Source organism: Lepus europaeus, chromosome 3 (genome assembly GCF_033115175.1).
Source record: "Lepus europaeus isolate LE1 chromosome 3, mLepTim1.pri, whole genome shotgun sequence".
NCBI lineage: Eukaryota > Metazoa > Chordata > Mammalia > Lagomorpha > Leporidae > Lepus > Lepus europaeus.
In genome coordinates, this window is record NC_084829.1 from 66,052,554 (window position 1) to 66,065,034 (window position 12,481).

The 12,481-nt window shown below is 36.4% G+C and overlaps 1 protein-coding gene and 1 pseudogene across 3 annotated transcripts in view; both read left to right on the plus strand.

Annotated features, from left to right (window-relative positions):
- The window catches only part of ADGRB3 (adhesion G protein-coupled receptor B3), an 862,679-nt gene that overhangs the window by 457,829 nt on the left and 392,369 nt on the right, over nt 1-12,481 (plus strand). For all 3 annotated transcript variants that reach the window (XM_062187566.1, XM_062187568.1, XM_062187567.1), the window contains one exon: nt 3,036-3,138. In XM_062187566.1, the coding sequence (XP_062043550.1) occupies nt 3,036-3,138 (103 nt within the window). The remainder of the gene's footprint in view (nt 1-3,035; nt 3,139-12,481) is intronic.
- LOC133757299 (U2 spliceosomal RNA) lies at nt 8,065-8,190 on the plus strand (annotated as a pseudogene).

Below are 12,481 nucleotides of genomic sequence, written 5' to 3' on the forward strand. Positions count from 1 at the left end.
GCTACTATATCCTTGCTCCTGACTCATGACCAGCCCAACTCCAGCTGTTATGGTCATTTGGGTAGTGAAGCAGCAGATGGAAGCTCTCTGTCTCTGTGCAACTCTGCCTTTCAAATAAATAAATATTTTTTAAAATGTGGCAACACACATTTGCACACACCCATACACAATGCAAAAGCCATAAGACAGACTCCTTCCTTTAGGGATCTTTTCCACAAGCCAAATAAAGTACAACATACACTCATGGGGCTATTTGTCTTAGCTACTTCCTTTCTCATAGTCCAGTCCCCAGAGAGCAAAATCCCTACATTCTAATACCCACAGAGAACTTCACACATACCTTTTTAAAATTTGATTTGTTCATTTGAAAGGGAGAAAAAGAGAGAACCCATCTGCTGATTCACTTCCTATAACAACCCTGAGAGAAATCAATCCAGGACTCTCATGTGGGTGGCAGAAACCCAATCACTTGAATCATCACTGCTGACTCCCAGGGTCCAAATTAGCAGCAATGTAGAGGCAGGAGTAGAACCTAGACCTGGGATTTGATCATCCCAATCTGCATCTTAACCAATCCCATTCATGTCTTAACAAAATCTCAAATTCCAAAACAAGAATACCTACATCTGTATTTCCCAATAATTTATCCAGCTATGCAACTTAAAAAAATACAAATACACATGTGCTATAAAAATTAACAAACATGAATTAAAAATAACAACCAGTGGATTTTTCCAAAGCAAAGAAGCAGATGGGATTTGGGGGATGCATCATATTGTTGTGTTGTCAAGTAACCAAACCAGAATCCAAACATACTCGGGCAGATCTGGGGGGAAAAAAAAGGAACTTGTATTTATGCATTCAGGATCAATTGTTTTCTGAGAGAAACTACCTTCATTTTTCTGGTGGTGATAGACAGACATCCCTTCACTCCCAACCATATACCTTGCTGTTGTCTGGGAGGCCTGTCAGCTCTGCTAATGTAATCAATCACCCAGGATCACCTCCCAACTTTATTAATTCCCTCTATTCCCACCTGGTCCCCTGATTGCTTTCATTCACAGAAGATAATTTGGCATACGGAAATTGACATTTAGAACTTATATCCTTCCCAATTCAGCTTACCTTCAATCGACTCATTTAGTAGCAAATGAATCAAAGGACAAATAACTAGTTTTCTCTGTTTTCAGTCATCTTCCCTCTAAGGAAAAAAAATAATTTATGTTTTGAAGTTTTGTATAAATTACTATTAGGCTGAATAGCTTCCTGAGTGTTTTGCAGTTTGCTATTTGACATGACTAAATACATGATAAATGGGTTTAAAATGTTGTCATCCTCGAAATGTTCTTATAGTCCTTTGCTACTAAATTTAGTAAATCTCTACAACCATGGAGTAGCTCAGTCTTCCTTTCAGCTGAAAGCTCTTGCAAAATATCATCCAATTAGAGAAAGTATTATCAACAAAAAACGTGAGGCTCAACATTGTTCTACCATTTCAGAATAATATGACTCCTTCAGTGGTACAGCCACTCTAGAAAATAGTTAGGCAAAAGCTTGTAAAAATAAACACCATTTTACCACATGATCAAGCAATTGCTTTCTAAGGTATTTATCTCAGATATATGAAAATGTATGTCCATGCAGAAAAAATGCATAGCAATTATTTGTAATAACCAAAATGATTAACTCTTGTTCAGAAAAACTAAAGACTAGAAGAATCTCAAAGGGTGCTTACTTAATTGGTGAATAAATCAATGTTGTTATATGTGCATTCCATGGAATATTACTTAATATGCAAGGATACAAAAGAAATGTATCTCAGAAACATTATACTAAGTGAATTATGTCAAATAGAAAAATTAGTGTACACTATGGTTTTATTTAAAAGATATTCTGAAACAGGCAAAATCATACTGACAGCAATTCCCTGGTCACCTGGGACTATGGTGGGGATGCATGGAAACTATTTAGGGTGAGAGTTCATTTGTCTGTCTTGATTGTAGTGGTGCATCCATGGTAGTGAACAATTACCATAGCATTGCACTGTACACTCATAATTGGTGGATTTTATCTTCTCTTAATAAAATCTTTAAAAACAAAAAAAAAGATGAAAAAATAACTTTTTCTTTGATACCTAATAGGAATTCGCCAGAAAAATATATGCTCTATGCAAAAGCGGGGGGTTTATTTCAAAAGAAGCAATGAATATATAAATTTCTTTAAACACATAAAAGTAGAATAAGATCTATAAATCTCCAAATAACAGATGTTCTGCAGCATTTTAACTTTTTTGGATGAAAACCTCCATTTGAAAAAAGTCCATTTAATTTTATATGTTTATAATTTTTGTAGCTAGTAAATATAATTATACTTTAAAATCACTTAAGCTTCTTTGTGAACAAACTATACTTGGTAAGACATTGCAAAGGGAAAATATGTTTCTTAAATTGAGAGTACTGAGATATATGTAAATATATATGACATGTAAATATTGCTGACAAAAATGGTGGTCAGTAGCATTTATTTATCTTTAAACTCTACCAGCGTTTATGTTATTCTACATTCTAATTATTCATCTTAATGCATTTTGCTGTTTTACAAAAAATGCCAAGGTAGTGCTTGGAAAAAGAGTATTTGGTCTTGTGAAAAGCAAAACTGTTAAATCCTCTTTGAGATATATGAACTGCATTCATCCAAAGATGGCCCTAGAGTTTGAATTCACAGTCCATCACTCTTTTAGGTGACTTAGATTTAAGTAAACAAAAGTGTGTCAGTGATGGCATTTTTTCACTTTTTCTGCATCCAAGTTAGTAAAATGCTTTTCTCTGCCAATCCTCTCCCCCAAGATTTTCTAATTCAAAATAGGCTTTGTTTATCAAAGTAAATTGCTTGTGATCATTTCAAGAATAATACCATGATGTGTATGTTTTTCTTAGGATACATTTATTTAATGTCATCCTAATTTGTACTGAGCTACTATAGAAATCAGTTTTCATCAATACTTTCTCCTGATAATCATAATTATTTTGTTTCAGAAATTATACTGTTGTTAATTCCAAAATCATTGTGGTCACAATACGGCCTGAACCCAAAGCAACTGATTCGTTTCTGGAGATAGAACTAGCTCATTTGGCGAATGTAAGTACCATCTCATTGGCATTGAATTGCTTCTAGAAGTACTCTTTAAAGAATGTAAACAGTCATTCTTTTGACCAAAGAACCGGACCATATTTTTGACCTTTCATAGTTGAAAATAGATTAATTTATTGTGAGCATTTGTATTACATATAAACAAAGTGACAAAATATTCTATGCTTTTGTTCATGAAAAGACTGTTTTCAGCTTGTCCAAGATAACAGTTAATAAATTATTTATCAGTATACACATTGTTACTGAGCTCTGTGCCAGGTACAGAGGAAGACCAAGTGACTAATAGCCTATCTATTTGGTGGAGAAGACTAGGTTTAAAATAATGTAGAAATTATAAACACAGTTACAAAGGAGAGTATTTAACTCAGAGGAAGTGGTAGCTAGTGAGGCAGCATGTGAAAGTACTAAGTTATGGAACAAAGAAGAGATTTTATAACTATCTATGTGATCCTTCTGTCAGAGATGAGGAAGGTGATTGCTGTAAGATCTATCTTATTATACTTTGATACTTTCTTATTAAAATAAGCCAGTCTCATATTTTACAAGTAAATACTTTCATTTTATACCTTACAAAGTTTCTATAAAATCGATCTTTACATAAAAAATAAACTGAAACAAAAACAATTAAGTCATTTTTCCAAGTTCATATATTTAGTGAAAGACAGAATTTATAAACTCATCCTTTGGGCTACAAAACTTGCATATTTCTTGGTATTGTATAATTTCCGATTTCCCCCAAGAAATCTGGCTTGGTTTTATAAAAAAATGATAATCATCTGCCTTGTGAATGAACTACTTTTTACTAGATGCCTCAGGCTTCCTAGATTGTTTAATGAAAGCTGCAAATCTTTCTGCAATAACTTTCAAACATCATGATTAATATTTAAACTGTTAGGTCTTTTTCTACTTTTACCAAATTGTTACCATACTGGTTCTGTCCAACCTCAAGGATGTCTTTTATTTCTATAATATCTACCTCCGCATACATTAATATGGCTCTTATCTCATCATTGCATTGAAAACTAGGAGATAATTTTAACATTCTAACATTTGCTTTTGAATAAGGAACTTATGTGTTTATGTGTTCAAAATTTTTATGAATATTTATCTATTTGCTTGTTTTCTGTTTATATTGCCAATATTTATGATTTATAAGCATTTATGAAAAGTAAATACAGTAATTCCCTGTATCAAAAAATTATTGAATTACTGAAATAAAAACGCAATGTGAAAACCTATTTCTTATGCAGAAAACTCTTCTCAAATGTACATTTAGTAGACTTTTCTAAATAAAGTTAAAATCATTATTTAGAATTTAAAGAGAATGATAATTAAAGGAAAATTTTTGACAAGTTGAATAAAGAGTAACCTCAGAAATAGCATTGAAAAAATTGTACCATTATTTTAATTCAATAAAACCATTTGAAGTAAACATATGTAAGCTTTGAGTCAAACTTTTGTCTTCTAGGACTACATTTTATTAACCAACTTACAAAAGAGGTAAACCATATATGAAAAAATTATTTCTACATATAGAAAACATATTGTATAATCAACATATGTTATTAAGCACCAGTTAGATAGTGGAGTGGCAATAAAAGCGTATAAAAAGATGAGATAATTACCGCAAATCACTTGGAATTAATTTGGTGTTTTTAAGTATGCATATTTTGCACAAGTGAATGATCAGGCTCTCAAATATAAAAGTCCTAGATTAAGGAAATACTGACAAACCTGTTACCAAGAAAGGGGGTGGGAGAGAAGAGGAAGAAAAGTATTTATACTATGGAAAAAGAAGCCTAGAAGAATTTGCATTGCCCATCTATCCCGTCATCAGAAGCCACTCCAATTACCAAACTCACAATGGAGCTTCTCTGGGCTGCTGTGGACAACCATCTATTTTTAAAAATATTAATTTATTTATTCAAAAGGCTAAGAGAAAAGGGGAGGGAGGGGAGAGAAAGAAGGTAGGGAAGAGAGAGAGAGAGAGAGAATGAGATTGAGATCTTCCATTGCTGGTTTACTCCACTAATTACCACAACATCTGGGGTTGGGCATGTCTGAAACTGAGAGCCAGGAACTCTTGCTAGGTCTCTCAAATAGGTGGTAGGGGCTCTTCCTGCACTGCTTTCTCAGGCACATTAGCAGGAAGCTGGTTAGGAATTAGAGCAGCCAGTACTCCAACTGGCACTCCCATATGGGATGGTGGCTTCACAAGCAGAGGCTTAACCCACCAGGCCACTATGTCCGCTCCCTCTATTTTAACCATATATTGCACTGCTACCTGTATAATTTATATATAGCCCTTCATGCTTTGCTATTTTGAATTTCTAATACTTGTTGCATCTATACTAATCTTATCACCCAAATTAGATTTGTAAAATGCCTTATTGTTCATTGAGGGAAGGAATATGTGACTGATGTATTGAATATATTAATGTCTTCATTTATTTATTTATTTGAGAGAGAAGGAAAACACACAACAAGCACACTCCCCTCTGCTGAGTCACTCCCCAAATGTCCAGAAGGAGCCAAGAATTCAATCCATATTTCCCACATGGGTTTCAGAGATCCAACTACTTTAGCTATCACCTGCTGCCTCCCGGAGTGTGTTTTAGCAAGAAGCTGGAAATGGAAGAGGAGTGAGGATCAAAACCAAGGCACAGGCCGGCGCCGTGGCTTAACAGGCTAATCCTCCGCCTTGCGGCGCTGGCACACCGGGTTCTAGTCCCGGTTGGGGCGCCAGATTCTATCCTGGTTGCTCCTCTTCCAGGCCAGCTCTCTGCTATGGCCCGGGAAGGCAGTGGAGGATGGCCCAAATCCTTGGGCCCTGCACCCCCGTGGGAGACCAGGAGAAGCACCTGGCTCCTGGCTTTGGATCAGTGCAGTGTGCCGGCCGCAGCGGCCATTGGAGGGTGAACCAACGGCAAAAAGGAAGACCTTTCTCTCTGTCTCTCTCTCACTATCCACTCTGCCTGTCAAAAAGAAAAAAATAAAATAAAATAAAACCCAGGTACATGGATATAGGATTTGGGCATCCCAAATAGTGTCTCTCTCTTTTTTTTTTAAAATATTTATTTGTTTATTTGAAATCAGAGTTACTGAGAGAGAGGGAGAGGCAGAGAGAAAGAGATGTTTCACCTGCATATTCACTTCCCAAGTGGCCACAGCAACCAGGAGAGGGCCAGGACAGAGCCAAGATGAAATCAAGAAACAGGAACTTCCTCAAGGTCTCCCATGTGAGTGGCAGGGGCCCAAGCACTTGAGCCATATTCTTCTGCTTTTCCCAGGAACTTGCAGGGAGCTGAATCAGAAGTGGAGCAGCCGGAACTTGAACCAGCGTGCATATGTGATGCCAACATCACAGGCAGCAGCTTTACCCACTATGCCACAATGCTGGCCCACCAGCTGACAGCTTAACTACAACATCAAACACCTGGCCCAAATATCTTAGTATTTATTTCCAAACGAACATATGTTCTGTAAACTTATACTATTTTATTTTCATTAAAGCAATAATAAAAAGCCTTTGTTGAAATATAACAGTCTTAGTTAAAATATGAAGAAAACACAGATCATGAAAATGAATATTGAAATTGATAAAAATAAACTAAAACTGGGGCTAGTATTGTGGCACAGCAAGTAATGCAACCGCCTGCAATGCCCGTATAGGCATAGGTTGGTGTCTTGGCTGTTCCACTTCCAATCCAACTCCCTGCTAGTGGCCTGGGAAAATTAGCAAAGGGTGGTTCAACTGCTTGGGCCCCTACCAAATAAATGGGAAGCCCAGGTGAAGCTCCTGGCTCCTAGCTACAGCCTGGCTCAGCCATGGCCATGCAACCACTTGGGGTGTGTATCCATAGATGGAAGATCACCCTGTCTCTGAATTTTTCAAACAAATAAGTAAATATTTTTTAAAAAGCTATAATTTCATTATATATTTATAGATATGTATATGTATATGTGTGTGTGTGTGTGTCTGCTATTACCTTGACATAGAAATATTTTAGGTATGGCATATCCCTAATATGAAATCTGTCTCCTTTTTCTGCTGCACTATAATGGAAATTGCATCTTTTTATATACCATGTGAAGAAAAAGGAAGAATGAAAATTAAAAGCTATATTTAGTCAAGGGAAAAGCCTGATAATATTTTCTAAATGAAATGTTTTCTTTTAGAAAGCATTTTACAAAAAGCATTTAAAGTATGTTAAATATAATAAGGCCCATGGGAACTGATAGGAATAGGTAATAGAATGTAGAACCTTGCAATCAAAATTGTATTTAGCAAAGTCAATTGAAAATTTAAAAAGCTCCTAGCTCATTAGTGAGTAATATACTATTTTAATCACTTTTTTTCAGGCTGATGGCTTCATTTTCATGATCCATACAGTCAAGAGTCTGTGGTCCTTACTATTTGGACATAGTCATTATTTGGGTTTAAGGAATAACAAATTTGCTTTTTCAGAAAATGAATTTTGTTTTTCAAAATTACTTATAGTTTCTTTAAAGTGACACTTATATTTATCAAATATGTGACACTTATATTTATCATTATAGATGCTATAATGCATAAGGAGAGTTAGTAATTTTACTGAAAATATTGTTGAAAACTAAGTTCAATTGAGTATGAGTGTATGTGCAAAACATACATACACACATATAATATATTATACACATGCACACACACATAGACACAAACACATACCTCTTAATAGAATTTCTTGGGTCTGACAGTTTGGAGCCTAGAATGACTTTTCATGGTGGATGGCATCTCCATTTTATAGAAGAGTTAGAAGAATTTTAAAAATGCATCTTAGTTATCTCATGTTCTTTCAACTTTGCAAGCCTGAAATGCATTATTTTTCCAAATAAAAAGTCTTCATGTAGTTTCCATTTAGAGCAGAAAGATAGATTGCTTCTGCACCTTTTGGCTAAGATCAAGTGTAATATCTGTTCTTATCAGTAAAATAGAAAGTAGAGTAGCCTTTACTCTAATCTTGCTTTTTATTTTTTAAATTCTTCCCCTGGGCACCAACTGTAATGTAGGGAGCTACTGCTATCTTTCAAGGTTGGTAAAAACCTATTAAGTGTATTTGTAGTTCCGAAATTGGTCATATGTACAAAAGAGTCAATGAGAATTTCAGCTTCTGGATTTGTATGTTTTCTTGCATACTAATAGATCAAGCTATCAAATTAAGACATTTGATTCATAAGTACGTACCACAACCTTTATAAGTCATGTTGAAAAACATAATGGACTACTTTAATACATGAGTAAATGCTTGCTGCCATTAGATAAGCATGAAAAACAATCCAAAGAAATTACAGCATTCATCAGTGGATATTTTCATGAATGCCGAGGGCTAATCAGCTACAGAATTAAAAAGCATGCGGCAGAGCTATAAAATGTCCAGTCTATGCATCTATATTTGTCAGCAAGGAGTGTTTGTATCCATTTACTTTTAAAATTACTTTTCTACCTTAGCTTTTGTTCATTTGGAAGAGATTTCTGGTTTTGACTGCTTAGAGTTCTTGGAAATTTTTATGAGAGTCTAAAAATGGTAACTAGACACTTAGGCTAGGAGATTGATGATTCTGCCAACAGCTGAAATTGAGATAGAAATTGTTCTCCAGCTACAATTGTTTCTCAGTTATATCATAAATTCCTAAACTTGAGTAAGCATCTTTCTCACTTTTCAAATTCAGCTTGCTTTTATTCATAATATGTAATTGATATTCTTCAAGATTTTTAAATAAATGTGCTACTGTTGGAGCAAGGATCAGCAAACTTTTTCAGTAAAGAATCAGAAAGTAAATATTCTAAGATTGAGAGCTGCAATGGGTCCTGTCACATCCACTCAACTATGCTGTTACAATGTGAGAGCAACTGTAGGAAATATATGAAAAGATGGATGTGTCTATCCAAGAGTATTTTATTCACAAAAGTAGGTGGCAGGCCAGATTTGATCTGAGGGCTGTAGTAGTTTATTAATTCCTATGTAGTAGGTAGAATAATGATCTCCCATAGTAATCCCCAGAAATTCTAAATATGCTATTACATATTACATGTATGAAAAAGGACTTTTATATGATCATACATCAATGGGGAACTCCTGTGTGCTGTGATTAAAGTTAAGGATTTTTGAGATGGGAAAATTTTCTTGGATTATCTGAGTAGGTCTAGTTTAATTATAAAAACCCTTATGAGTGGAGGATTGTTCTTAAATGAGGTCAGAAAGATGTAATGTCAGGACTCAACCTGCATTACTGTCAAGAGAGCTGCAGGCTAAGGGAAGTGGGTAGCCCCCAAAGCTGGAAATAATCCCTGGTTTGCAACCAGGAAAGAAATGGAGATCTTACTGCAAGGAGTGGATTCATCGCCACATGCTCCAGAAAGGAGTTCAGTCTGGACAACACTTTGATTTCCACTGGGTGAGACTCCCTCAGCTGAACACACTAGACTCCTGCCCTATGGAAACTGTGAGAAAACGCCTGTGCTTCTGTGTTTGTGGCAATTTGTTGCAGCAGCTTTTGAAACCTAATGCACTTTACATTAAAACATGGTAAATTCATTTTTAAATAATGATAATATATGTGTATATCAATAGTGCCATTTTACATCAGGATCACTGCAATATTGTTAATGTGTTATTCAATGAAAATCAATTAGCAGTCAGTTCATTTTTTCTGGTAATTTTTAAAAATAAATTTATTTATTTATTTATTTATTTATTTATTTATTTTTAAGTCTGAGTTACAGAGACAGACAAATGTCTTACATCCACTGCTTCGCTTCCTAGAAAGGGCTGGGCCAAGGCAAAGCCAGGAGCCAGAAACTTCATCTTTTTTTTTCCCACGTCAGTGGCAGGGACCAAGTACTTGGGACATCTGCTGCTGCTTTTCCTAGTCTGTTAGCAAGGAGCTGAATCAGAAGTGCAACCACCGGACACGAACTGCCACACTTATAGGATGCTGGCACCTCAGGAGGCAGCTCTACCTGCTATGCCACAATGCCAGACTCTTCCTGGTAATTACAGTAGCACTGCAGGAACTTTATTAAAACAATCAGCAGACAGTGAGAATGGACATTGTAAAGTGCTGGATAATCAGGGAAATGGGAGAATGCCATGAAACAGAATTACCTAAGCAGCCTAAAGAAGGGCCTTCTGGAACAAGGTGCTAAATGTCAAGGGAAACTCTAATACTTGAAGATTTGTTATACTCTTGAAACAACTTAGAAAAGCTGCTCTACTGGCAGATAAAAGATTGAACAGTGGAAATCACTCTTGCTCTTTTCTCTGCTATAGTTGGAAAATTATTATTAGGACATATTGTTATGTTCTCCCAGATATAAAAGGAAAATTCCCAAGCTATATGCTATATTTAAGGACTCATTTATTAAAGTTATTGGCCACTTCAACTTATTGAAATATTTGGATCGTTTTTACCCATAGAAGATCATTTATTTGCTGAGAGTTATACCCAGACTTTATGTAGCCATTGCTGAAATGATGCAATAATGTATGGGTAAAACACTATAAGATGTTGGGCAGTGGCTTTCTTTGAATAATATACATACCAAAAAATTCCTAATGATGGTTCTACTTTTACTGCTTCCCAGCAGAAAAATAGAAAGTAGTTATTAGGCAAGAATGTACATTCAGATTAGTGCTGTTAGTGTCAGAATTAGAGAAGCAAGCTCATATCACATTTATAAAAACAGTGTCATTTGGTTAATATTGTCTACAAAATAACCATATCACAGAAGGTGAATTAAGTATGTTCCCTCTCCTTGTGTTCCTATTAAATGGCTGACAACTCCCTGAGAAGAGCTATGTGACACAGATGTGACTCATTCTGGTTAAACAATATTCTGCATTTCTTACTTCCTTGTGGGTTAGCTAAATCCAGCACTTCTTTTCCACCCTTGTGGTTTAACTGGTTCTCAATGTGATGCTCTATACAATCCTTATAAGAACATTTAAATATGTAAGAACACATATTTGTGTTAAAGAGACTCTTTATACATTAGTTTTATGATAGCTACTCCCTCAAATACAAAGTAAGAGTAATATACAAAGTTGCTTCTTTCTTTCTTTTTTTTTTTTTTTGTAATGGAATGGGTTTATTGGGGAACACCCAACAGACCCGGAGTGAAGGGGTGGCAAAGGAAAAACAGAGAAACAGAGAGGAGAGGAGCTAGCAAGGAGAGAAGATAGAGCAGAGCAGAGGAGACAAGAGAGCAGAGCCAAGAGAAAAGAACCAAGAGCCAAGAGAGCATGTGTTCAGGAACAGGCCCTTTTAAAACTTTGCCGGAGGGCAGGCAGGGAAGCAGGAGCAGCGAATCCCATTAGGATGAGGGTGGAGCCTGGCTCAGCCATAGGGCAACCTGGCTAAAACTGCACCAGTTTCCTAACATTCCCCCCTTTTGTTTTTTATAAAGCAGGATTTGTATGGGATTATATTAGTCCCAAAAGTCCAGGAGGGGTAGAGGGACAATGATCTGTCTTTAGAGCTACTTCCTGCTGACATGGGGCGACGATGTACTCTTCACTGACATGGGGCGATGTCTCAGGCTGCTGTCTCCTGGGTGGGGAGCCGAGTATATCCTTGTAGCAGCATTTGGTTGACTGCCTGGTTGTTGAAAGCCTTTGTTTGTTCCTTTATAACCTGCTGTAAACACTTAGACATGGTAGTATAAAAGACAGGGTGAGAATAGCAACCAATGATCCTAAGAGTAGCATTAACCAGGTAATGAGAGGATTTCATAGAGGAGAGGAAATGGGGGGGTGGGGTCCCTGGACCCTTATGGGGACAGGATGTGCTTTCAACCGATTCCAGCCAAGACTGGAAGAAAAGCCACTCAACTTTTGTAGGTGAGGGGTTTGTAGAGAAATTCTGAACAATCATACAACATTAAGTGGGGGAGAGGACCATCAGTACGCACAGGTTGTGAGTAGAGCCATTGGTGGTAGAGTATAGGCTATGATTACCAAGGAATGAGGCCCAAGTGCGCTAGACAGGATCTAGAACAAAGGACAGAATCATTATTAGAGGAGCTAAGAAAGGTGCTATCTGAGCTACAATTAAGTTTTCTGATTGAGAGGCAAATATAACCTGATAGAAGGGGCTTGATAATAATCTGGTGAGCTTTAGGCCTTGTAAATTATGAGGCCCAGACTTATTTATCTCTTCACATGGGGTACATCCTAAGGGAGGTGTGAACCTCCTTGGGAAGGCACCCTGTTGATTTCCATTACCTAGCTGGCCTGGGAGGAGAGCTGGCCAGGTAAAGGCAGGTGGCATCTCTAACAGGAAATTTACAGTT